Below are 25,808 nucleotides of genomic sequence, written 5' to 3' on the forward strand. Positions count from 1 at the left end.
CACTCCACACAACATACCACTCCACACAACATACCACTCCACACAACACACCACTCCACACAACATACCTCTCCATACAACATACCACTCCACACAACATACCACTCCACAATATACACCACTCCACACAACATACCACTCCACAATATACACCACTCCACACAACATACCACTCCACACAACATACCACTCCATACAACATACCACTCCACACAACACACCACTCCACAATATACACCACTCCACACAACATACCTCTCCATACAATATACACCACTCCACACAACATACCACTCCACCTAACATACCACTCCACCTAACATACCACTCCACACAACATACCACTCCACACTTCATACCAATCCACACAACATACCACTCCACACTAACATACCACTCCACACAACATACCACTCCACAATATACACCACTCCACACAACATATTCTTATTCTCCTCTTTTTTAAGTACCTTAATTCTAAGTGTTTTGTCTTTATTTCATTGATCTGAGTTTTTGAGAATTTATGTTTATGTTGGTTTTAAAGTCATCTGACCTAAATCCATCGTGATTTGTCAGCCATCGTGCTCCATACTCTATGCATAAACATTTTACATTTTAAACTTCTCCTCAAGTTCCAGGTTTAGAATTGAGCTCAAGCTTGCCTGAAATGATTCTGAGATGGTCCTGTCCATGCATTTTTATTTTCGAGTCAGTCTGAAATCTAACATGACGTCCATTGTCACTATATAAGAAAACACATTTTTAACTTCTTAAGTTCCACTGGTGCCATTGACCTGAATTTGGTAGGGTTGTCAAGGAAGGGAAGTCGACAATGTGCTGTTATTTTTCATCCATGAGTAAAATTCAATATGGCAACCATTGCACCCATTGTATAACATGATTGCTAAATCATGGTTTTTCTGAAAATTGCCCATTTAAAATTTTTTCTCAAGTTCTACTTATAATCCTGACCAAATGCTGTTTATTTTGTAAGGTCCAAAGTTCAATATGCCGCTATGATCTCTTTCTTGAAAAACACATTTTAAACTTCTTCTTTCTGATGTTCCACTGGTACATTTAGCTGAAAGTTGGTAGTATTGTTAAGAACTGAAATGAGATTTTTTTGTCTTTATTGCTAATAATTTGATAACTATTCCTACCACTACAGATTATGGTTAAAGCTTGTGTTCTTCTTGTTTTGTTTTTGTTTTTCTTATGTCGGATTTTAAATTTATCAGGATAGTGTCAAGGTCATCGATCAGTGTCAAGGTTGCAAGGATTGAATGATCATACTATGTTGTCTGGAAAATATGCTCTACAGAATTTAGTGCAAATTATCTCATAGTTTTGCTTTTATTGAAAGCTAGGTCCTAATTAAATGTGAAAGTCAAAGATCAAGGTAGCAGCAGATAGATGTTAATAATTCCAACAGAAGGAAAAAATTGTTCTCACCAGGAAACCTTCACTTTGCCCTTACGCCAGCTTCTAGTTGTCATTGTCAGATGTCAAGGTAATGGTAGCTACCCACACTTTGTAAAGGGAAGTAGGTAGTTAACATTTTGTCAACGGCTGACTATTCATAGCAAAACCTTTTGTCCACAAGCTGAAGTTACCTCATGAACTCCAAAACATCTGTACATCATATCAACACAACAGTTCATTGACGTTTAGCTAAACAATTCAGCAAAGTCATTGTTTTTAACTATTTGGGGCAGATTCCAAGGATAAAACACTCCTGACAAGTTAAAAAAATTTAATGTCATATTTACAGATCAAGTACATAGTGTTCTGTCATCAAATGAAAACATGATATTTGTTGTCTGTTTTGAGAGGATGTTCTGCTTTTCTATAAACCAATGTTATTTGTGAAATTCTCCAATTTTTCTGCTGTTCCTTTTTTATTCTATGTTGGAATAGTGAAGGATATCAATACATATTGAAGACCATAAACATGTGCATGCTACGGTTTTATTTATTTACATTTTAAATTTAATTTTGCATGGATAAGCTGTAGTTAGGGCTATAATTGGGAACAATTGTAAGTAAGCATGATTGCCTACCATTATCTAACTTTACAGATGTTGTCAATAACACATTGCATGTTGTTATGAATTAGATGATAGCATACATTTTTAGCTCACCTAGTCTGGCGGATCTGTAAATTTATGCCTTCGCATTGCATCTGTCAATTTTTCGAAAAAAAATCTATGCTGATTATAACTAACAAGAAAAATCTTACAAATTTGGTCTTTCTTCTTCTTCTGGAACACCAGTGGCCTGAAGGGCAGGATCAAAAATGGTTTCTAATCCTCAATTTTTTCCAGGAATAAAAGGATTCAATCCCAATTTGATCTGACATATCCTCGGATGAAGAGGAATCAATCATATGTAAATGGTTGGTGTCAGTCCTCTTGGACTTCAGGGGCAGGACCCAATATGGGATATGTAGCTAGTAATTCTTGAAAATCCTTATTCTGTAGAAATGACAGTATTTCGTCCAGACTTGGTAAGGACACGGCCCAAACGGAAAAAAACTTGCAAATCTTTAGAATCCTTTCCTTTAATTTGCATAAAGTCAAACCTAGTGAGTGATATAAACCTTATGGGCCTCTTGCCAGGATGTCTTGATACAGGCCATATGGGCCTCTTGTTAGGATATCTGATTCTGCGCATCTTTTAGTCAGCTGCTTGGCTTGGGTGTACAACAGAAACTAAACAGAAGTACATCTCAATATGTAAATAGTCTTTTATTTTGGGTATTAGATTTAGGGAGATCAAAAAGGTAATTGATATTTTCTTGACGCATACATAAACACTTGAGGTATAAACTTTAATTTGATTTCCTAAATTTCTGAAACTGTAACATCAATATGTTACATTAAACCTCCTTACAAAATTTTGTTTTCTATTCCAGATCACTTGATGCTTTTGATGATCTTATCAGTGAAGAGGGTGACATGCTTTGATCTCAACATTCCGATTCTGCCAGCCTTTTTACCTGTAACAGAGTGTTATGGCATATGATTTGTTCCATCTTGAAAGCCATATCAATCTTTGGAATTTGTTGAGTGATCGAGGACTGAAATAAAAATGTTACATAAGAAGGATTAGACAAGAGTTTAATTGATAAGTTCATGTTTAATGTTCTGGGGTCAGAGTAACATTTACTATCTATGTAAGCTCATTAATCGAATCAGTGGATGTTAAGTCAGTAAAAAAATACTTACATCAACAATTTTGTTAGGACTAATCTTGTGCATTGAATTTTCTGGTCATTTATGAAATGACAGAGGAGTGATGTTATGTCCTGAATGACTGCTTTACTCCTACCAATGCTGCTATTCAAAAATTTGTCAGTTTTTGGCTTTTTCCTGGTTTATCGGTAGTGAAAACCCATAGTCATTTTGACACATTTCTACCTGAAGTTGTACAGTCATTGGTCAAATGTTCTACTTCAGTACAGAACATTCTGTAATCAGCATCTCGATAAACACAAGCCGCCAGGATAAAGATAAGACCACACCTTTCACATCTTCACCAGAGGTTGCATAATCCAACATGCTACTGACTCAGCCATATAAAAATATATTCGTGTTTTTCAATAGAAGACATTTGGTATATTATTGATGATTTCAATATCAGTCACCACAAGTACTTAGCTATACCAACACTAATGATAACTAATGATTTACTTGGAACCAGTACAAAGATAACAGAAGTCTTATGATTATGGATACTATGAATTTTTGTTGAATCCATACCTCCACAAATTGTTGAATTACAGTACTGGTAGGTAGGTAGCTCTACAAAACCACGAAATCAATTGTCAATCCACTAATAAGTATTGAAAAAACCCAGTAAATTTGAACACCACAAAAATGTCAGATTTTATGGTATATTGTACACATGGTTTTTAATCTAGGAAGTCAATTTATGATCTGGATTCTCTCACCATTTAATGGAAGGTTGTCTGTGGGGCCTGGCTATTATATCATTCATGTCTATTCTGTTTTGTCCAAGACTAATGTGATCACTTGAGAAGCTTCATTTTAGAAAAGATTTTGATAAATCTTTATTAAATGTTCAGCTAAAACAATATCTCATCTGAGTTGATTTGTCTGGGTCAAAATACATGTATAGGTCATTTTAAAATGGATACAAAATCCTGAACCCCTTTTCCAATATCATTATAGCGATTTCAGTAATTTCTGAAGAATATTGAACAATGATAAATCACTGTTTCAGCGATCAAAGATCAAGGTGATGTTAATGTACTAATGTAAATCTTTAAAACATTTGCTTGTTTTCATTTGAAATATGAACAAAACTGTTGTGAATATAACAGATGTGTTGTCCTTGTTTGTTTTGGAAATGATTGATTTGTTTACAAAACGTTTCCCCCCCCCCCTCCCTTTTTTTTGTTTGCTGGTGTGTAAACTGGTTTTTTTTATAGATATTTCAAATGGTGCACATCGTGTTGAAATATCTCACCAAAAAATGTTTATACAGCAAAAAAATTATATTGTTTCCTGTGTTAACATTTTGACATGTTTTTTTTTTGTTTTTTGTTTTTTGTTTGTTTTGTTTTGTATTTTTGTAATACTACTTAAAAACAGAATTGTCATTTATTGAACACTATAGCACTGACACCTGATTCCAAGTTGATGGGAAAGGTTGTCAACTACAAGAAGTGCACAGAAAATAGTTCTACAATGACATCATCTTTTTATTACATTTTTCTCAGATATTTCAAATATTTATGATATAATTTATCATATAATGTGTGAATTGTACAACATATTGTCTACTTAAAAATTATTTCACATTGTCTACTAAAATGATGGTACACTGGCGTATTGTTGACAATATTTGAATGTACAACATATTTTCTACAATGTATGACATTATAACACATTGTCTACAATGTATGACATTATGACACATTGTCTAGAAAGTATGACATTATAACACATTGTCTACAATGTGTGACACATATCATAGGACACTATGCCTGATCCTAATTTTTAAATTTAAATACGAACAAATGTTCTGCTTCATTCCTAATGATGGCTACATAAAATAAAAATATATTAAAGTATCAAATTCTTTTAATTATTTTTTAGATCACCCCGAGACTTTTTGTAATCCCCATTTGTCTGGAATTGTGCATCATAAACTTTTAACATTTTCAGCTTGGCCTTGAAAACTCCTGAAAAGATTTTAATGGGTTTTTTTTATGTAAAAACCTTCCATGGCTAAAGGCACACCAACAGTGATAAATTGTATGGTTCCCAACCCCCAGGGGTCTGAGAGGGATGGCCAATAAGGGTCAAATTGATTGAAAATTCAAAAAAAATTTTCTCAAATCCTAGATAATGTAAAATCAAATACTGTTTATGGATGGAAATGTCTTAAGTGCTTTACCAAAATTGTAAATTTCATTACCTGAGGGTCTCACATTTCTCCTTGGGGATGAGGTAAAATTTACTATAGTTAAGACAAATGTATATGACAACTACATTTTTAGCATAATTTGTTAATTTTCTTTCATAAATAATTCAACCTTGTTTAGAATTTTAAGTATAAACTGACAGTTAAATGAGATGCACATATTTACCTAGGTTGATTCCTAGGGGCTGATGAGCGGGGCCAAAAATCGGCCAATTTACAAAAAATTTTTAATAGAGGGTCGTGGGTGGAAGATTTAGTTAAAGTTATCCTCCTTTCTTCAACAATATCGTTTCTATGACATGTTACGAGAAGCATTTTAACTCGGGTGACCCGTTAAGGCCCCTGGGCCTAATGTTACCCAAAACTATCACTCTTTCTGATGAGGCAGAGAAAAAATTGTTCCAAGACGACTATAAATAAAAGCTGTATCAAGCAATAAGAACAAACAACAGCGACTGCAGCATTCTACACATAGGAGGTTTTTGTCCCAAAAATTCATAAAAGAAATCATATGATTTATTGGAGAGTTTAGATGTTCATACATGTACTACAGCGTTACCTATATTCAGGTTTGAATGGCACTTGTACTTGTCCCTAATTCATGGATTTTTTTGTCTTTAGATCATATGTAGAACCTGTTATTTCCTCTCATTATCTAATTACTGATCATGATACAAATTACTTCATATTATATAATTACTGATCATGACACAAATTACATCGCATTATATAATTACTGATCATGACACAAATTACATCACATTATATAATTACTGATCATGACACAAATTACATCGCATTATATAATTACTGATCGTGACACAACGTACATCACATTATATAATTACTGATCGTGACACAACGTACATCACATTATATAATTACTGATCGTGACACAACGTACATCGCATTATATAATTACTGATCATGACACAAATTACATCACATTATATAATTACTGATCATGACACAAATTACATCGCATTATATAATTACTGATCGTGACACAACGTACATCACATTATATAATTACTGATCGTGACACAACGTACATCACATTATATAATTACTGATCGTGACACAACGTACATCACATTATATAATTACTGATCATGACACAAATTACATCGCATTATATAATTACTGATCGTGACACAAATTACATCACATTAAATAATTACTGATCATGACACAAATTACATGCATTATATAATTACTGATCATGACACAAATTACATGCATTATATAATTACTGATCGTGACACAACGTACATCACATTATATAATTACTGATCATGACACAAATTACATCGCATTATATAATTACTGATCGTGACACAAATTACATCACATTAAATAATTACTGATCATGACACAAATTACATGCATTATATAATTACTGATCATGACACAAATTACATGCATTATATAATTACTGATCGTGACACAACGTACATCACATTATATAATTACTGATCATGACACAAATTACATCGCATTATATAATTACTGATCGTGACACAAATTACATCACATTAAATAATTACTGATCATGACACAAATTACATGCATTATATAATTACTGATCATGACACAAATTACATGCATTATATAATTACTGATCGTGACACAACGTACATCACATTATATAATTACTGATCATGACACAAATTACATCGCATTATATAATTACTGATCGTGACACAACGTACATCACATTATATAATTACTGATCGTGACACAACGTACATCACATTATATAATTACTGATCGTGACACAAATTACATGCATTATATAATTACTGATCATGACACAACGTACATCACATTATATAATTACTGATCGTGACACAACGTACATCACATTATATAATTACTGATCATGACACAAATTACATCGCATTATATAATTACTGATCATGACACAAATTACATCACATTATATAATTACTGATCATGACACAAATTACATCACATTATATAATTACTGATCATGACACAAATTACATCGCATTATATAATTACTGATCGTGACACAACGTACATCACATTATATAATTTATATAATTACTGATCATGACACAAATTACATCGCATTATATAATTACTGATCGTGACACAAATACATCACATTAAATAATTACTGATCATGACACAAATTACTGATCGACACAAATTACATCACATTATATAATTACTGATCATGACACAAATTACATCGCATTATATAATTACTGATCGTGACACAAATTACATCACATTAAATAATTACTGATCATGACACAAATTACATCGCATTATATAATTACTGATCGTGACACAAATTACATCACATTAAATAATTACTGACACAAATTACATCGCATTATATAATTACATCGCATTATATAATTACTGATCGTGACACAAATTACATCACATTAAATAATTACTGATCATGACACAAATTACATCACATTATATAATTACTGATCATGACACAAATTACATCGCATTATATAATTACTGATCGTGACACAAATTACATCACATTAACTAATTACTGATCATGACACAAATTACATGCATTATATAATTACTGATCATGACACAAATTACATGCATTATATAATTACTGATCGTGACACAACGTACATCACATTATATAATTACTGATCATGACACAAATTACATCGCATTATATAATTACTGATCGTGACACAAATTACATCACATTAAATAATTACTGATCATGACACAAATTACATGCATTATATAATTACTGATCGTGACACAACGTACATCACATTATATAATTACTGATCGTGACACAACGTACATCACATTATATAATTACTGATCGTGACACAACGTACATCGCATTATATAATTACTGATCATGACACAAATTACATCACATTATATAATTACTGATCATGACACAAATTACATCGCATTATATAATTACTGATCGTGACACAACGTACATCACATTATATAATTACTGATCGTGACACAACGTACATCACATTATATAATTACTGATCGTGACACAACGTACATCACATTATATAATTACTGATCATGACACAAATTACATCGCATTATATCATTACTGATCGTGACACAAATTACATCACATTAAATAATTACTGATCATGACACAAATTACATGCATTATATAATTACTGATCATGACACAAATTACATGCATTATATAATTACTGATCGTGACACAACGTACATCACATTATATAATTACTGATCATGACACAAATTACATCGCATTATATAATTACTGATCGTGACACAAATTACATCACATTAAATAATTACTGATCATGACACAAATTACATGCATTATATAATTACTGATCATGACACAAATTACATGCATTATATAATTACTGATCGTGACACAACGTACATCACATTATATAATTACTGATCATGACACAAATTACATCGCATTATATAATTACTGATCGTGACACAAATTACATCACATTAAATAATTACTGATCATGACACAAATTACATGCATTATATAATTACTGATCATGACACAAATTACATGCATTATATAATTACTGATTGTGACACAACGTACATCACATTATATAATTACTGATCATGACACAAATTACATCGCATTATATAATTACTGATCGTGACACAACGTACATCGCATTATATAATTACTGATCGTGACACAACGTACATCACATTATATAATTACTGATCGTGACACAAATTACATGCATTATATAATTACTGATCATGACACAACGTACATCACATTATATAATTACTGATCGTGACACAACGTACATCACATTATATAATTACTGATCGTGACACAAATTACATCACATTATATAATTACTGATCATGACACAAATTACATGCATTATATAATTACTGATCGTGACACAAATTACATCGCATTAAATAATTACTGATCATGACACAAATTACATGCATTATATAATTACTGATCGTGACACAAATTACATCGCATTAAATAATTACTGATCGTGACAGAGTACATCACATACTCATTTTCTAGTGATTCCATACAATGATCTATCACCCACTGTTGTCGCATTTCTTGCTGATGTCATTGTTACAGGGACATGCGTTTTATAATGTTAGCTCAATATGAGACAGGGATATCATCATTAATACGATGCAATTCATTTTTGTTGACGATGTTAGTATTTTTACTATGTTGACAAAGCATTTTTGTTATTTTCAGGACAAAATCAGTTTTCCTGTGTTGATAATGTTATTTTTGCTTTTGTTGACAAGATATCTGATCCTTTTTTGGACTTATTGGTTTCTGTTGACCTCGTTCTTCTTTTTGCCCCCATCCTCGTTGTGACTTTTGTTGTCGTGAAGTTTGTGGTAAGTGTCGTCTGATTCTGGGGTGTTGTCCCTAGATGATAGGTAAATATCGTCCGCGGTGAAACCCTCCTTGTGTGTTAACCAGTAGGTTCGTACAATTCCTTTGAAGGCAGACATCAGCACTGGGTCGCTCTAAAACATCAACTAAGTTTCTGTATCGTGACATTTGATTTAATTCTTAATTATCTATAGTGTAGTCTTTAACCTCAAACCAAATGGTTTTCCATGGATTTATCTATAAATTAGTCAGTGGTTTTTCATCCAAATTTACATAAACATTTAGGAATGTATAACACCCCCTAGACATTGCAACAGACACAGGTCTCCAAAAATCATAATTTCTGAAAATGTGTTATTTTTCAATCGTCATGTACTTCACATCCTGTAACCACCATCAGTACAGCATGTACTTCACACCCTATAACCACCATCAGTACAGCATGTACTTCACACCCTATAACCACCAACAACACAGCATGTACTTCACACCCTATAACCACCATCAGTACAGCATGTACTTCACACCCTATAACCACCAACAACACAGCATGTACTTCACACCCTATAACCACCATCAACACAGCATGTACTTCACACCCTATAACCACCATCAACACAGCATGTACTTCACACCCTATAACCACCATCAGTACAGCATGTACTTCACACCCTATAACCACCAACAACACAGCATGTACTTCACACTCTATAACCATCATCAGTACAGCATGTGCTTCACACCCTATAACCACCATCAACACAGCATGTACTTCACACCCTATAACCACCATCAGTACAGCATGTACTTCACACCCTATAATCACTATCAACACAGCATGTACTTCACACCCTATAACCTCCATCAGTACAGCATGTACTTCACACCCTATAATCACTATCAACACAGCATGTACTTCACACCCTATAACCACCATCAGTACAGCATGTACTTCACACTCTATAACCACCATCAGTACAGCATGTACTTCACACCCTATAACCACCATCAACACAGCATGTACTTCACACCCTATAACCACCATCAGTACAGCATGTACTTCACACTCTATAACCACCATCAGTACAGCATGTACTTCACACCCTATAACCACCATCAACACAGCATGTACTTCACACCCTATAACCACCATCAGTACAGCATGTACTTCACACCCTATAACCACCAACAACACAGCATGTACTTCACACTCTATAACCACCATCAGTACAGCATGTACTTCACACCCTATAACCACCAACAACACAGCATGTACTTCACACTCTATAACCACCATCAGTACAGCATGTACTTCACACCCTATAACCACCATCAACACAGCATGTACTTCACACCCTATAACCACCATCAGTACAGCATGTACTTCACACCCTATAACCACTATCAACACAGCATGTACTTCACACCCTATAACCACCAACAACACAGCATGTACTTCACACTCTATAACCACCATCAGTACAGCATGTACTTCACACCCTATAACCACCATCAACACAGCATGTACTTCACACCCTATAACCACCATCAGTACAGCATGTACTTCACACCCTATAACCACTATCAACACAGCATGTACTTCACACCCTATAACCACCATCAGTACAGCATGTACTTCACACCCTATAACCACCATCAACACAAAATGTACTTCAAACCCTATAACCACCATCAACACAAAATGTACTTCACACCCTATAACCACCATCAGTACAGCGTGTACTTAACACCCTATAATCACCAGCTATAGTTCAACACGAAATATCTGGTATGTAAAACCTATAAAATGTTACCTTTGCGCCGTCGTCCGTTCGTATTTCCATGACGTAGCCACCAAGTGTATTGAGAATGTCGAACGTTGTCTCACTGATGTGTATCATACTCGCTAACAACAGAAAAAGATTACCAACAAATTGATTAATATTCTCCACACAAAAAAATCCTGGAAATATTCTTTGGACAATGATGTTATTACAAGATGTTCGTACTTTTGTTAGCTTTGGAATAACGAGTGAATTTTACTTCGCCAGGTATACGGATGATTTATATAATCCTAAATGCCCATCTGGTATTTTTCCTATCGATGTTTGTTGAATAATTTCTCAAAATTTTGAAGAAATGCCGTTCCAGGAAATTTAATACTCACCTACTACTTCATGAAAGTTTGTTGTATTTATTTCTGGGGATATATACTTGAAATAAGGAAGAATGAGACACGACGGGTGCCACGCGATTGTTTTCTCTCCAAAGACCTTCGAAGCAGGTCTCGTGCACTGTCACGAACCTTAACTGACCTAAATTTGACTATTATTATTTAAACTACTATTTAAGTTACGTGCATTTATTTACAAAAAGGTTTTCCTTTCACAACAACATGAAACTAAAAAATATTCCTATCAAATCTAATAATAAAAGTCTTAGATAGTTTTCAAAAACAAAAGTAACATGAAAATGTATAAATTTGATCTTTTAATGAAGGATTATTTTCTAACAAATCACTACGCATAACAGCTTGCGTGACATGACGTGACGTCATTGACAGCTAATTCGCACCGCCACATTCCAAATGAAAATGTGTAACAACATTAAATAACATATTTTCCCCTGATTAATCTGTTAACTATTCGTTGTTTGTTGTTTGTTTACAAGATAATTCAATATTTTATTATGTTGTAGTCCTTTTTTGTTTTCATCAGGTTAATGTGTAAACAGATAATTCATTCATATAAAACAGATATTCCAAAATACCGCCGCAAGGTGGCGTGTTGCCATAGACTCCTCCAATCATTATCAAGAGGGGGAGCTAGTTGTTTTTTATCGGGAAATGTAAAGATAAAAGCACTGAATCAGGGAAATGTTTAAGTTAAGAAACACATTGCCGTTAATGAACGTTGGGTAAGCTTGGAAAAGGTAGCACTTTCTTTCATGTTACGATATTTTGGTATACTGATTTTATTATATAGAAATCAGTAGATATAATAACAATCCCAACCAGTTGAGTTGCTCCTTGAAAACTGCAATACATTTTTTTCCATTTTTTACGTGTATTTATCATACATTTTAGAATTCTATGTAGACACCACTATTGTAATATTGACTTACGCCGGCCTAGAGCCTCCATTTTAGCAGCCACATTGACACTCTCTCCAAATAAGCAATACCTTGGCATCTTAGTCCCTACCACACCAGCCACAACGGAGCCTGTGGATAATATAGGGATGTTCATGCATTTATTGTGCTGGACACGGCATGTAAAAAGTTAATGAAAAAACAAACAAAGACAAACAAAAAATATTAAACTTTACAATATATATTAAATTTTCCATGCACTGTCGCTTCTAAACGTAAAGAACGAGGTCATTATCCACTAACTTTAGAAAAGGCGTTACACTTGAGGCATTGTCGCAAAAAAAAATCAATATCGGCAATACACATTGAACCAAACACGACGGCCAAAGAATAACGTTAGTGTCAGCAACATCGATATTTCACATACCTTGATTTTGTAATTGTTCGGAGGAACGAAATTTCGCAGAACACATTGTTCATTATCGGATAATAAATTAATTCTTAATGTGTTTTCCTATCCGTGTTAAACAAACTAAACGTCATGAGACTGAGCACTTCATCGTGTGTGTACCTGAGTGACACCCTATCCGGAGTTGTACGTCACGAGACTGACCACTGTATCGTGTGTGTACCTGAGTGACACCCTATCCGGAGTTGTACGTCACGAGACTGACCACTGTATCGTGTGTGTACCTGAGTGACACCCTATCCGGAGTTGGTACGGAGACTGACCACTGTATCGTGTGTGTGTGTCATGAGACTGACCACTGTATCGTGTGTGTACCTGAGTGACACCCGAGACTGACCACTGTATCGTGTGTGTGTGTACCTGTACGTCACGAGACACCACTGTATCGTGTGTGTACCTATGACCACCGTGTGTGGAGTTGGTACGTCGTGTGTGTACTGAGACTGACCACTGTATCGTGTGTGTACCTGAGTGACACCCTATCCGGAGTTGGTACGTCAGGAGACTGACCACTACATCGTGTATCTGACTGACACACACCAGATCGCGAGTAAGAAAGTCTAGTGACTGACCACTGTATCGTGTGTGTACCTGAGTGACACCCTATCCGGAGTTGTACGTCACGAGACTGACCACTGTATCGTGTGTGTACCTGAGTGACACCCTATCCGGAGTTTGTACGTCACGAGACTGACCACTGTATCGTGTGTGTACCTGAGTGACACCCTATCCGGAGTTGTACGTCACGAGACTGACCACTGTATCGTGTGTGTACCTGAGTGACACCCTTTCCGGAGCTAGAACGTATTATGTGACTGACCACTGTATCGTGTGTGTACCCGAGTGACACCCTTTCCGGAGCTAGAACGTATTATGTGACTGACCACTGTATCGTGTGTGTACCTGAGTGACACACTATCCGGAGTTGGTACGTCATGTGACTGACCACTGCATCGTGTGTGTACCTGAGTGACACCCTATACGGAGTTGGTACGTCACGAGACTGACCACTACATCGTGTGTGTACCTGAGTGACCCCCTATACGGAGTTGGTACGTCACGAGACTGACCACTGTATCGTGTGTGTACCTGAGTGACACCCTTTCCGGAGTTGGTACGTCATGAGACTGAACGCTGTATCGTGTGTGTACCTGAGTGACACCCTATCCGGAGTTGGTACGTCATGAGACTGACCACTGTATCGTGTGTGTACCTGAGTGACATCCTATCCGGAGTTGTACGTCACGAGACTGACCACTGTATCGTGTGTGTACCTGAGTGACACCCTATCCGGAGTTGTACGTCACGAGACTGACCACTGTATCGTGTGTGTACCTGAGTGACACCCTATCCGGAGTTGGTACGTCACGAGACTGACCACTACATCGTGTGTGTACCTGAGTGACACCCTATCCGGAGTTGGTACGTCATGAGACTGACCACTGTATCGTGTGTGTACCTGAGTGACACCCTATCCGGAGTTGTACGTCACGAGACTGACCACTGTATCGTGTGTGTACCTGAGTGACACCCTATCCGGAGTTGGTACGTCACGAGACTGACCACTACATCGTGTGTGTACCTGAGTGACACCCTATCCGGAGTTTGTACGTCACGAGACTGACCACTACATCGTGTGTGTACCTGGGTGACACCCTATCCGGAGTTGGTACGTCACGAGACTGACCACTGTATCGTGTGTGTACCTGAGTGACACCCTTTCCGGAGCTAGAATGTATTATTATGTGACTGACCACTGTATCGTGTGTGTACTGACACCCTACTGACCACTGTATCGTGTGTGTACCTGAGTGACACCTTTTCCGGAGCTAGAACGTATTATTATGTGACTGACCACTGTATCGTGTGTGTACCTGAGTGACACCCTTTCCGGAGCTAGAACGTATTATTATGTTACTGACCACTGTATCGTGTGTGTACCCGAGTGACACCCTTTCCGGAGCTAGAACGTATTATGTGACTGACCACTGTATCGTGTGTGTACCTGAGTGACACACTATCCGGAGTTGGTACGTCATGTGACTGACCACTGCATCGTGTGTGTACCTGAGTGACACCCTATACGGAGTTGGTACGTCACGAGACTGACCACTACATCGTGTGTGTACCTGAGTGACCCCCTATACGGAGTTGGTACGTCACGAGACTGACCACTGTATCGTGTGTGTACCTGAGTGACACCCTTTCCGGAGTTGGTACGTCATGAGACTGAACGCTGTATCGTGTGTGTACCTGAGTGACACCCTATCCGGAGTTGGTACGTCACGAGACTGACCACTACATCGTGTGTGTACCTGAGTGACATCCTATCCGGAGCTGAAACTTCTTGCCCGGGATGTGCGGTATCTTCATACTACTAACATGTACCAAGAGATCCAGCGCCATCGTGGCGATCTCTCCGGCATGCTGCTGACCATTCGGTTTGGGGATGCCTGAAATAAACATATCTATATATGATCAATGTTTGCTTTATATACTTATATCACGTGACTATTGTAATGTTGTAGATTGACTCTACTGACACTGTTCCTCCGAGAACTGACGAAGACGTGTGAAGACAGACTTACAAATAAGTAATATGACAGTCGATCGTGTTAAAATTGTGTTTTAACGCTGATACTGCTGACAAATCCAGTTCTTTATAAAGCCGTACTTGGCGTTATCAAGTTTGTTAGGGGACCATAATATATTTTACCAAAACATTAATTGCTTTAATACATGGAGGGATTACATAAAGATAGGATGACAATTTCCAGTGTTAAATAATTGAAAGTGAATTTTCCTGATAAAGAAAGGCGCCTCTTATGACCACGCTGCTGCCATTCATTATAGACCTAAGTTTTGCTGGGTGATACTTCAATGCTAGCTTTTTCCCTTCGTTACTTTTTCTTTTTTACCACTTTCCACTACTTTTGTTCTTACTTGTAATCACATGAATATGAAAATTCCATAATAATTATATTAACTACCAAATCCAAAATTGTCGAACGTAAGCCATTTTTTCTGATTAGTCCCAAAATCAAAATAGTATAACTAGTGAGTAAGTGTTACCTATGTATGAGACCTGCGAAAGATTCTTCCAGTATTTCTAACAAAAACAGCGACGAGAAACTTATATTGTGAAAATCCACGATAGCCGCTTGTCAACCTTTTTGTTTTACTCCCAAAATAAAAAAGGACACAACAAAGAACTAAGAGGAACAAATATTTGAAATTTAGCACCTCTTCTTTGTAATGTATGTAAAAACAATAGATATATTCATACCTACCAGATACTACCATATAAGCATCCCCTATTGTTTCCACTTTGTATACATCGTGTTCCTCAATGCGCTTGTCAAAACACGAAAACAACTTGTTAAGCATATTGACAACCTGAAGTGGTGAACTGCTGGAGGAGATTTGTGTGAATCCTACAATATCGCCGAAGAAAAGCGTTGCATGCTGGAAGGTTTCGGCGAGAACCTCCTCGCTACGTTTTAGTCTCTCTGCGACCGATTTTGGTAACATCTGGTAAAGAAGTGTGTCCGTGCATATTTTCTCCTGTTTCAACGCACGTGTTCTACAATTAGAAGAGATTGTAATTAGTCCCTATAAGTAAATCTGTCATACACAGGGTTTTAATCATCTTTGTTGTCTTCGAGAGGTGTTTGTGTAAACCTTTTCTTTGGTTCATATTTACCCAAGATTCATCGGATTAAAGTGAGAATTGATATTCCGTCGATGATGATGTATTTACACTAGTGACGTTGCTGTTTCCATATTGCCATAATTAACGATGATTGCATAGAAAACATGGGCTAGGTAAGGGAAGATTTGTTGACAATTGGTCACATAAAGGCCGTTCTTCCTGGTAAATTAATGATGACATATGTCTATACAATAGATCTGTTTTTCGTCTCTCAAGCAACATAAGTACATTGTCAGAGAATAGCTCTCACTTTGTTTAATTAGTAAAATAGTAAATATATAGAAGTACTAATAACACAACCAGAGAGACAATTAGGTATGACATTTTTCTGGCTCTACTGTCACCTTTATCAAAGGAATGGACAGTGTGAAGCGTTCGCTGTATACCTCGGTACAATCACGCTTCACACTGGAGATTTGTGGGATGGAGTGGTAGTTTAGTCATCGAAATGTCACACATAATTTTCCTACTGGTTCTGATATACGAATTTTTATTCTAAGGGTTCTTACCTGGTGGCAATGGAAATGGAGTATTTTTGAATTTGTGACGTCAGTGAATACACACCAAATACTACTAGTGGGCATATCAACAAGAAAGCCCCAAACATAAAAGAAAAAACGGTGATGTTGCGAACACTTTTTCCTGCATTTGTTTCCATAATGGCGTCTATTTCTGTAGCAATGGCCAGCTGGACTTGCCGAATGACATCCTGATAGAAAGTCATATTTGCATCCCAACTATCAGCGAGGTCGAGTGACCCAAAGGCAACTGGCGAGTAGTTGGAGCGAATTTCATAACGCATATTCCTGATGTTTTCAAATACGATTGGATGGTCGCTCAAGCTTTTGTCGTAAACATTAAACGCAATTTCCGAAAGTTGTCGGGCAAATTTAAAAGTGACATTAGCGATGTCTTGGCTCTCAAGAAACATCAGGTACTCCTCTCTGTTACGAAAATAGCCTAACGCGTAGAAGGTAATCCCATAGCCTCGCTCTCTTCCGATGTTTTCGCTAGTAACAATTATCTCCTGATAAGCAACTAGACTTTTCCATATCGCTTCGGAACTTGCCACCGATATTGCCTCGTACAGCCACTTTATAAAAACGTCGATGCAATCAGAATAGAAAGCGATTTCGCCAGCAGTTGTAAGGACGTTAATGTCTAGTTCATATCGATGCCTGGCCAGATATGTTGTGAAATCATCCACAGTTTGGAATTCGGGACGTGGATTGTTTGGACTAACAGGCCACGAAGACAAGTTATTTAACGCGCTGTCAGTATCAATATATCGGTTGAGGAGACGACTCTTGGTTTCCGGGCCGATCCTGCTTGCGTATAATGTGCTCATGTCTCGTTCCCTTTGGAAATACCGTAGAAATGTCCCTAGCTCCCGTCCGAGGAACAGCTCCTGGCGGATTGTAAGCAATCGGGAATATGTTTCCATCGTCCCGACAAAGAAATTAGCTGTAATGCCGAGAAGAGCAAGTATTGGAATCATAACTATTGCCAACATTTTCACCATTTGCTTTCTCTTTCCATTGTTGGTTATTGGATTTCCTGAGGAGAGAAGAAAAAAATCATTCCTCTTTTTTACTCTTTTCCATTTACTTTTCTAAAAAACAAAAACAACACACACGCACAAAACAGTTGCATTGACAAGGTACTAAAACGTATACGTTCTCACGCAGAACTTCTTTTCTGCAAGGAAAATAAAGTTTCGACTTTTTTCAAGAACATGGTAAACATCAACAACAACAAGCTATTAGACTGGTTAAGATTTAGAACTGGGTTGCTAGGGTTACTATTGTTTACACGTAGCATTTTGACGCAACAAATGTTTATTTGAGAAAAAAGGAGAAAGACTGATGTTAACATATAACTAACCTCTACAGATGGACTGGCATCGATTTCCATCCCCCCTCAGTATCAGCATGTCGATGATGCTTTCGCTCAGCTGAGAGTTACTCAGTGCTGCTATCTTTGAGAGCTGGTTATCTGCTGGGTTGTTGGTATTTTTCGTGAAAATCCCCATCGTCCTAACACAGATAACATATTTCAGTGAATTTTATAGATTGAGAACAGAACATGATTACCTCATATCCCCCAGAATTATAAAATCCTTGGAAAACCGCAAATCATTTTCAAATGCTATGGTTTCTAATAAAGTGTTGAATATTATTTTAAAGAAATGTGCAAATTTTCATTGGGAAAGCCAGATTTCTAGAGGGTCTCCACTTCGCCTCTCCCTGTACTTTATCCGACCATCTATATCCCTAGTAAGTAACCAAGACACTAATACTGTTAGTCCACGGTGTTACATGTATGTAATGGTATTCATCCGAGTTGACGATGGTATGCTATGATTTCTAGTAAATTTAATTATCCTTAAATAATTCTAAATTCTGCTGCTTTTTTTATTATCGTTCCAGACACCATATCACATCAGAAGTATACCGTAATATAGATATTACACACTCATTAAAGTCTAACTCACAATTTTACGGAGAGTACATTCTAAGACAGGTAATACTACCGGGTACATACTTAATTTATATTCAACACGGTTATATGCAAGAATTAGTCTTTGAAAAAGCTGTTTTATCTATATTTATGATTTGAAGTTATTAATTTCGGTATTTTATAAATTATCGTGGTTCAAAAACCAGTATTATGTATGTGAAGTAATATTTTCTGCCGTATACAAGACAACATTTACAGTGAACGAAGGTTGAAAGTTTCCGTGATCTCACGCTGGGACTTTGTTATCAACTATAATTACAACATAATTACTAAACAGAATAAAATTAAAATTTAACTAAATAGTGATCGAACAATTATGTTACATGGATTAATCTATCGTTTACGTTGGTATAAATCGATAGGATGACTTAATCTTGGCACAAGCCAACAGCAGAAGTCGGTAATGCAGGAAATGGGCGCATTTCACTCTAAGAGGTTATTTTTTTTATAAAAATTTAAATTATTATTAATTTCAACAACTGAAAGAAGCAAGTTTTAAAGAAGGTAAGTTGTGACGCTGCAGAAACATGGCCTCTATCGTCGATTGAAAAAATGTTTTACATCAAACCAGTTCCATTTTAGATATGACCGGAAGTCTCCATTTTAGTATAAAGAAAACTCACAAAGGTGTTTATTCAGTCCGAAGTCTACCAAATAATCATTTATTGATACTTGAATAAGCAGATTCGGTGTACATTGAGATAGGTGTAACACACACTGGGAGGTTTGTAGGGTACGTCATCTCATTATGCATCCTGTTCGGTAGGATTTTTTCTCATTGTAATGATCAGGCTCCCGACGACAAATGCTTTTATTATACATAGAAAATGAGAACAAAATACAAGACATATGGAATTAAAAAAGATAAAAGTAATTCCTAGCTTACCCGATTTGTTGTGGCCCGACTACCTGCTCCACCTGCAGCTCTTTGTCAGTAACCGGGTACTGCTCATCAACTCGTTCCCTCTCCTTTAGTTACATCACATTCAGGAATTAAATCACGAACTTTGGATACGTCGTCAGGCAGATCATCATCACCATCAATGGCTACCTAAAGCGATTATTGTCTCTAATGAGGCCTATTATACGCCATCTCAGGCGATTACATGGTAATTAGAATGCACAGTTTACAGATTCACTTCAGGATAGTCAGGGTAATCTTCTCAAATTTGCAGCTCTTCCAATCGGAAATAGACCATGGTTTTATTATTTACTGATAAATAGGGTATAATCCGACGGTAGAGTGCTAATTTGATGTGTTGCCCAGGAAGGTGGATTACGGTTTGAACCAGATTAGTGACCAGTCCGAGATGTACCATTGGTTTTAATCACCCTTAATTGAAGCAGTGGTTTGGATCGTTTCTGAATACGAAGCTGTAGTTTTTGTGGCTCCTATATACTGAAGCAGTGTTTTTCATCGCCACTTAGATATAAAAACACTGGTCTTCATCGTTCTTAGGTAGGAAAGCAACGTTTTCACCGCTTCCTAGTATAGTAATTAAAATAGCGTTAAGCCTTAGTATATGAACATATAAAAAAAATCTCAAGTAATTTCACGTCCGTTTTCTGTGATGATCACTATTTTAAAACTGTGGGGTTTTTTTTGGGGGGGGGGGGGGGGGGGGGGGTTAATCAACCACAGGCACAGATTGTTAAGATGAAAATGTGACGTAATAGTTTCGACAGAGGAATCTGCCATAAGTTGGAAAAAATGAAATCTCACATCTTACCGGTGTGTTGATGTTGATACACCTATCCAAGACGAAATGTTTATTATTTATTTCATTGACCATTTCTATACTTTAGCTCTATTGACCAATTAAAACCGAGGAGCGCCACAACCTTCTCTCAGTAAATCGTTCTTTAAAGCGTTTTATCTAAATAACTCGGACCATTTCTAACAAATTTGATCTGAAATATATGATAAGTAGGTAAAGGCTAGTTCCACTATTACAGGGTCCTAGATATACTCATCGTGAGGATACTAAATGCCACAACACCGTGCTTACAAGATGTTTATATGGCGACATGTCACGTCGTGGAGAGCTACCATGGTCGATTGAAGCAGTGGGAATTGTTCAACGAGCAACCCAGTTTAAATTATTGCTCAACATTATAAAGGAACTAGTCAAACTAGCAACGTCTTTGAATGATATATGTGGGCCGATTTATGAGTCTACATGAGAGAGGGTCTTGGAGCGCATGCAATCCCGTTTAGGTCTGCTAAATACTTGGGCGCAACAGGGTCAACTGGGCGAAGCTTGACAACTGTTCAATCAAGTTTCCCATACTTGGTATTGAATATCTAAAAAGCATAAGCATTTTAGCACATGTTAAGAATGATCAAGTCAGAAAGTAACACTAAATTTATCAGATTTAATTTCCCATTTTATGCAAAATGCTTTCCTATTTGTCTGGGTTTTTTTCATTCTTCAATGAAATTTAAAAAAAAAAACTAGCTCCGCCCGATCAGTGACTGGAGGAGTAAATGGCAACACGCTACCTTACCGTGGATCTGCTGGGACTATTTTTCTTCCATATTGGAGTTTCTGTTTATTATCTACTACTACTATATACACACACATTTACTCAGTACTACCCAAGCAGTGATCGATCAACTTTTCACCTTTTCTGTGTGTTCAACAACTAAAGCTCTTTGTTTCCTCAATACATTTATCCTTACACTCCTAACTTTTGTATTTTCAGATTTTACACCAATCACTATCGATCTCTGTCTGTTCCATAACTATTTCCTTAGTAACTAATTGATGACATTATAATCTAATGTTGTAATTACACGACCTCCATTGTCACTACTAACTACATGTTCACCAAGTTAGCTGGTCCCTAATGCTGAAACATGTCTGTAACCAGCTGTAGAAGATAGAATATACTCATCGGTAACCTGGCTTCAGGTTCTTCCCTCTCTTTTAATTTGTTTTGAACTATTAACTGTCTGCATAAATCTAGTGCATACAGTTCAATGTCATTCAATGATGTAATCAAAATGGATTTAAATATCTTACCATTTACCATGTGGTACATAAAAATTAAACAATGAACAGATAATTATTCCAAGCTCTCCTTGTCCCTACCTCCACTGACACTTGTACCATGTGGTAGATAAACTTAAACAACAAACAGATAATTATTCCAAGCTCTCCTTGTCCCTACCTCCACTGACACTTGTACCATGTGGTAGATAAACTTAAACAACAAACAGATAATTATTCCAAGCTCTCCTTGTCCCTACCTCCACTGACACTTGTACCATGTGGTAGATAAACTTAAAACAATGAAAAAAATATAATAATGACTACCGTACTCAATTCTCATCAAGCAATTGAGACATATCATCTGCGGAACTGCTGTCTCATTCTTGTTTCCATAACTATTTATTTTCAGTCGGCAAGTGACAGGACAAATCATGAATGAATTTTCCTGTTCACTAAATGTGACCCGAATTAGCAGTCAGTGACATCATGACGCGCAAGTTTATGTGTAGTAATAATTCTTTTTTAAATTATCAAATTAAATATTTTCTTTTTTTTTTTTAAAACATAACAAAATCGTTTATCAAACTTGGTAGGAATATTTAGTAAGTTTAAGCTGGTATGAAAAATCACAAACTTATCATGAATGTACATTAATTCAGTATGCAATTTATTTATATATTTTTTTACCAGCATAAAACTAAAAAGACATTCCTATCAAAGTTGAAAACCATTTGAACTGTCCACTTCCTTACAGCTACATGTAGCTAGTGTAGCTTACAATGCCACTGAAATACTATGGAAATATCAGACATAAGCATACATATAGAGTTATTATATTCAGAGAATCACCATATTATAAAGAACAAGTCTATAGGTTTATATTGAGTATATTTAATAAGAATGACATAGTATTGCACATTTCCCACTGACAGCACAATTACAGCAAATTAATATTCATTCTCTTTTTAAAATGAGACTTGCAAAAATTAGAATTTTACTGATACTCTTATCAAATACAGTACACATATGTATCAATAACAGTGTGGTGTGACCTTGTACTTGACCTTGAGACAGCAATGAAAGCATATAGAAATAAATCAAGACAAGAGGAATGCTAGTACACAACGACCGCCTTAATATGAATTAAGTTTACGTCCATCAGTTCGATTCAATTTGTTGGAATATATACAACATGCTTCATGCAAATTATTGGTAAATAAAAACAAAATATTCATGAACATGTAAAACATTTCTAATATTTTTCAATGCTATAATCTTGTTTAATTCAAGGTGAGGATTTCATTGATGCAGTATACATGTTTTGACATGGAATAAATAACCTCTGTATTTCAAACCTGAAACAAGAGTTTACCTCACAAATAGTTTAACACTAACCATAGAATACATTTACATAAATAAGATAGGTTTGTCTCCCCCTAAAATCATACCGACATCATGAACAATTTACCAAAAATCATACCGACATCCTTAATAATTCCCCCATAATTTTCCCCAAATCTGTAAAACCAAGCATTCACTAAAACATAACATCAGCTCTCTGGTTTGTAAATTTATTTTGTGTAGAGTTTGGGCCCACAGAGAATTCTCCTTTTAAAAAAATAATCTACTCCATTACTTACAATGGAGCTATGTCATTCTGTCAGAACACAAATATAAACTCGCCTAAGTCATAATATTTACTGTCATAGCAAAAAGTTTTTTTTCTTTTCTTTTTTTTGTAGACATATTACTGCTAGAAATTCTAAAATTACACAACCAATCTTCAAAGCAAAACAATAAGAGACACACTGTCACACTGTAAATCCTGCAGTGCTGTAGAAGTTTCATTATAAGGAGTTAACCAGGATCGTTTAAATACAAAAATGAATGAAGTTTGTGGTGCTTGTTGTTTCATCAGCTATTAAAGCTAAATGATGATAGCAATTTATCAAAAAGGTTTGCAGGTGATTGTCACAGATATTGACATGATAAATTCATAATGTCACATGATCATCTAACATTTCACAATAATTACAGTTTTATATACAGCATTATGAAATGAAATTGTCATATAGAAAAGAAAATAGGACATAATGTGTTATCAAATAACCATCTGGAACTTCATTTCTATGTAAATCATCATCATTTGGCCACAAACTAAAGTAAAATAAATAAATAGATCACAATCCAGAATACCATTAAAAAATGCCTTAGTATTACTTAATTAACCATACACACTATAAGTTAGTCATCATCACTGTCATAACCTAGAACCAATTCTTCAACAAAGACAAAATTACGTCATGCTGTACCTACCATGTTGAAGACACTAAAAAGTCCATGTCCTGTGCCACAGTTCAAAACAAACATAATGACAAAAATATGACTAGGGTACACACGGTCAATGTCAAAGGTCACAAAAAACGTCAGCAGGTGTATTGACTGTGGGACATGGAAATCAAACCAATAACAAACTAAAGGATGACATGGCTGATCATAATTAGAGATAAACACTTTATATCTACCAACAGAATCTTAAAACAGAGGCTCATAACACAGCAGGATACACTAATGTTTGAGGTAACACACTGAATTGGGTAACACAAGTGATCAGGGTAACAGTAATGATAAGGGTAACAACAGTGAACAGGGTAACAGCAGTGATCAGGGTAACACCAGTGAACAGGGTAACACCAGTGATCAGGGTAACACCAGAGATCAGGGTAACAGCAGTGAACACGGTAACACCAGTGACCAGGATAACACCAGAGCTCAGGGTTACACCAGTGACCAAGATAACACCAGTGACCAAGATAACACCAGAGATCAAGATAACACCAGAGATCAGGGTAACACCAGTGACCAAGATAACACCAGAGATCAGGGTTACACCAGTGACCAAGATAACAACAGTGACCAAGATAACACCAGTGATAAGGGTAACACCAGTGATCAGGGTAACACCAGAGATCAGGGTAACACCAGTGACCAGGATAACACCAGTGACCAAGATAACACCAGTGATAAGGGTAACACTGAGATCAGGGTAACACCAGTGACCAGGATAACAGCAGTGACCAGGATAACAGTGAGATCAGGGTAACACCAGTGACCAGGATAACACCAGAGATCAGGGTAACACCAGTGACCAGGATAACACCAGAGATCAGGGTAACACCAGAGATC

The 25,808-nt window shown here is 36.2% G+C and overlaps 3 protein-coding genes across 3 annotated transcripts in view; 2 read left to right on the forward strand and 1 right to left on the reverse strand.

The window, feature by feature from the left end:
* The window catches only part of LOC132556795 (signal transducer and activator of transcription 5A-like), a 54,924-nt gene extending 50,659 nt beyond the window's left edge, over positions 1-4,265 (forward strand). The window contains exon 25 of the mRNA XM_060221241.1: positions 2,915-4,265. Coding sequence (XP_060077224.1) covers positions 2,915-2,966 — 52 coding nt within the window. The 3' untranslated portion in view covers positions 2,967-4,265. The remainder of the gene's footprint in view (positions 1-2,914) is intronic.
* Positions 4,266-9,762: 5,497 nt separating this feature from the next.
* LOC132556820 (adenylate cyclase type 2-like) lies at positions 9,763-20,544 on the reverse strand. The gene is made up of 8 exons (XM_060221264.1): positions 20,513-20,544; positions 18,991-19,142; positions 17,616-18,663; positions 16,685-16,977; positions 15,710-15,847; positions 12,959-13,057; positions 11,650-11,741; positions 9,763-9,969 (listed from the first exon to the last, which is right to left on the reverse strand). The coding sequence occupies exons 2-8, from the start codon at positions 19,136-19,138 to the stop codon at positions 9,763-9,765; spliced, it is 2,025 nt and encodes a 674-aa protein (XP_060077247.1). The 5' UTR covers positions 19,139-19,142; positions 20,513-20,544.
* Positions 20,545-21,654: 1,110 nt separating this feature from the next.
* Positions 21,655-25,725, forward strand: LOC132556767 (uncharacterized). Its single transcript, XM_060221208.1, has 2 exons — positions 21,655-21,767; positions 25,230-25,725. The coding sequence occupies exons 1-2, from the start codon at positions 21,655-21,657 to the stop codon at positions 25,723-25,725; spliced, it is 609 nt and encodes a 202-aa protein (XP_060077191.1).
* The last annotated feature ends 83 nt before the right edge of the window (positions 25,726-25,808 follow it).

This window comes from Ylistrum balloti, unplaced genomic scaffold (assembly GCF_031769215.1).
Source record: "Ylistrum balloti isolate Yb309-2 unplaced genomic scaffold, AGI_CSIRO_Ybal_v1 Utg370590, whole genome shotgun sequence".
Taxonomy (NCBI): domain Eukaryota; kingdom Metazoa; phylum Mollusca; class Bivalvia; order Pectinida; family Pectinidae; genus Ylistrum; species Ylistrum balloti.

What these genes read in the sequence shown, in the direction of transcription:
- LOC132556820 (XM_060221264.1), bottom strand. Translation starts at nt 19,138, where the DNA reads ATGGGGATTTTCACGAAAAATACCAACAACCCAGCAGATAACCAGCTC. An exon ending in TCCATTTCCATTGCCACCAG is followed by an intron (nt 16,978 to 17,615) that starts GTAAGAACCCTT and finishes TTCTAATTGTAG; the next exon opens with AACACGTGCGTTGAAACAGG. An exon ending in GAACGGACGACGGCGCAAAG is followed by an intron (nt 9,970 to 11,649) that starts GTAACATTTTAT and finishes TTGATGTTTTAG; the next exon opens with AGCGACCCAGTGCTGATGTC.
- LOC132556767 (XM_060221208.1), top strand. Translation starts at nt 21,655, where the DNA reads ATGTCACGTCGTGGAGAGCTACCATGGTCGATTGAAGCAGTGGGAATT. An exon ending in GAACTAGTCAAACTAGCAAC is followed by an intron (nt 21,768 to 25,229) that starts GTCTTTGAATGA and finishes GGGTAACACAAG; the next exon opens with TGATCAGGGTAACAGTAATG.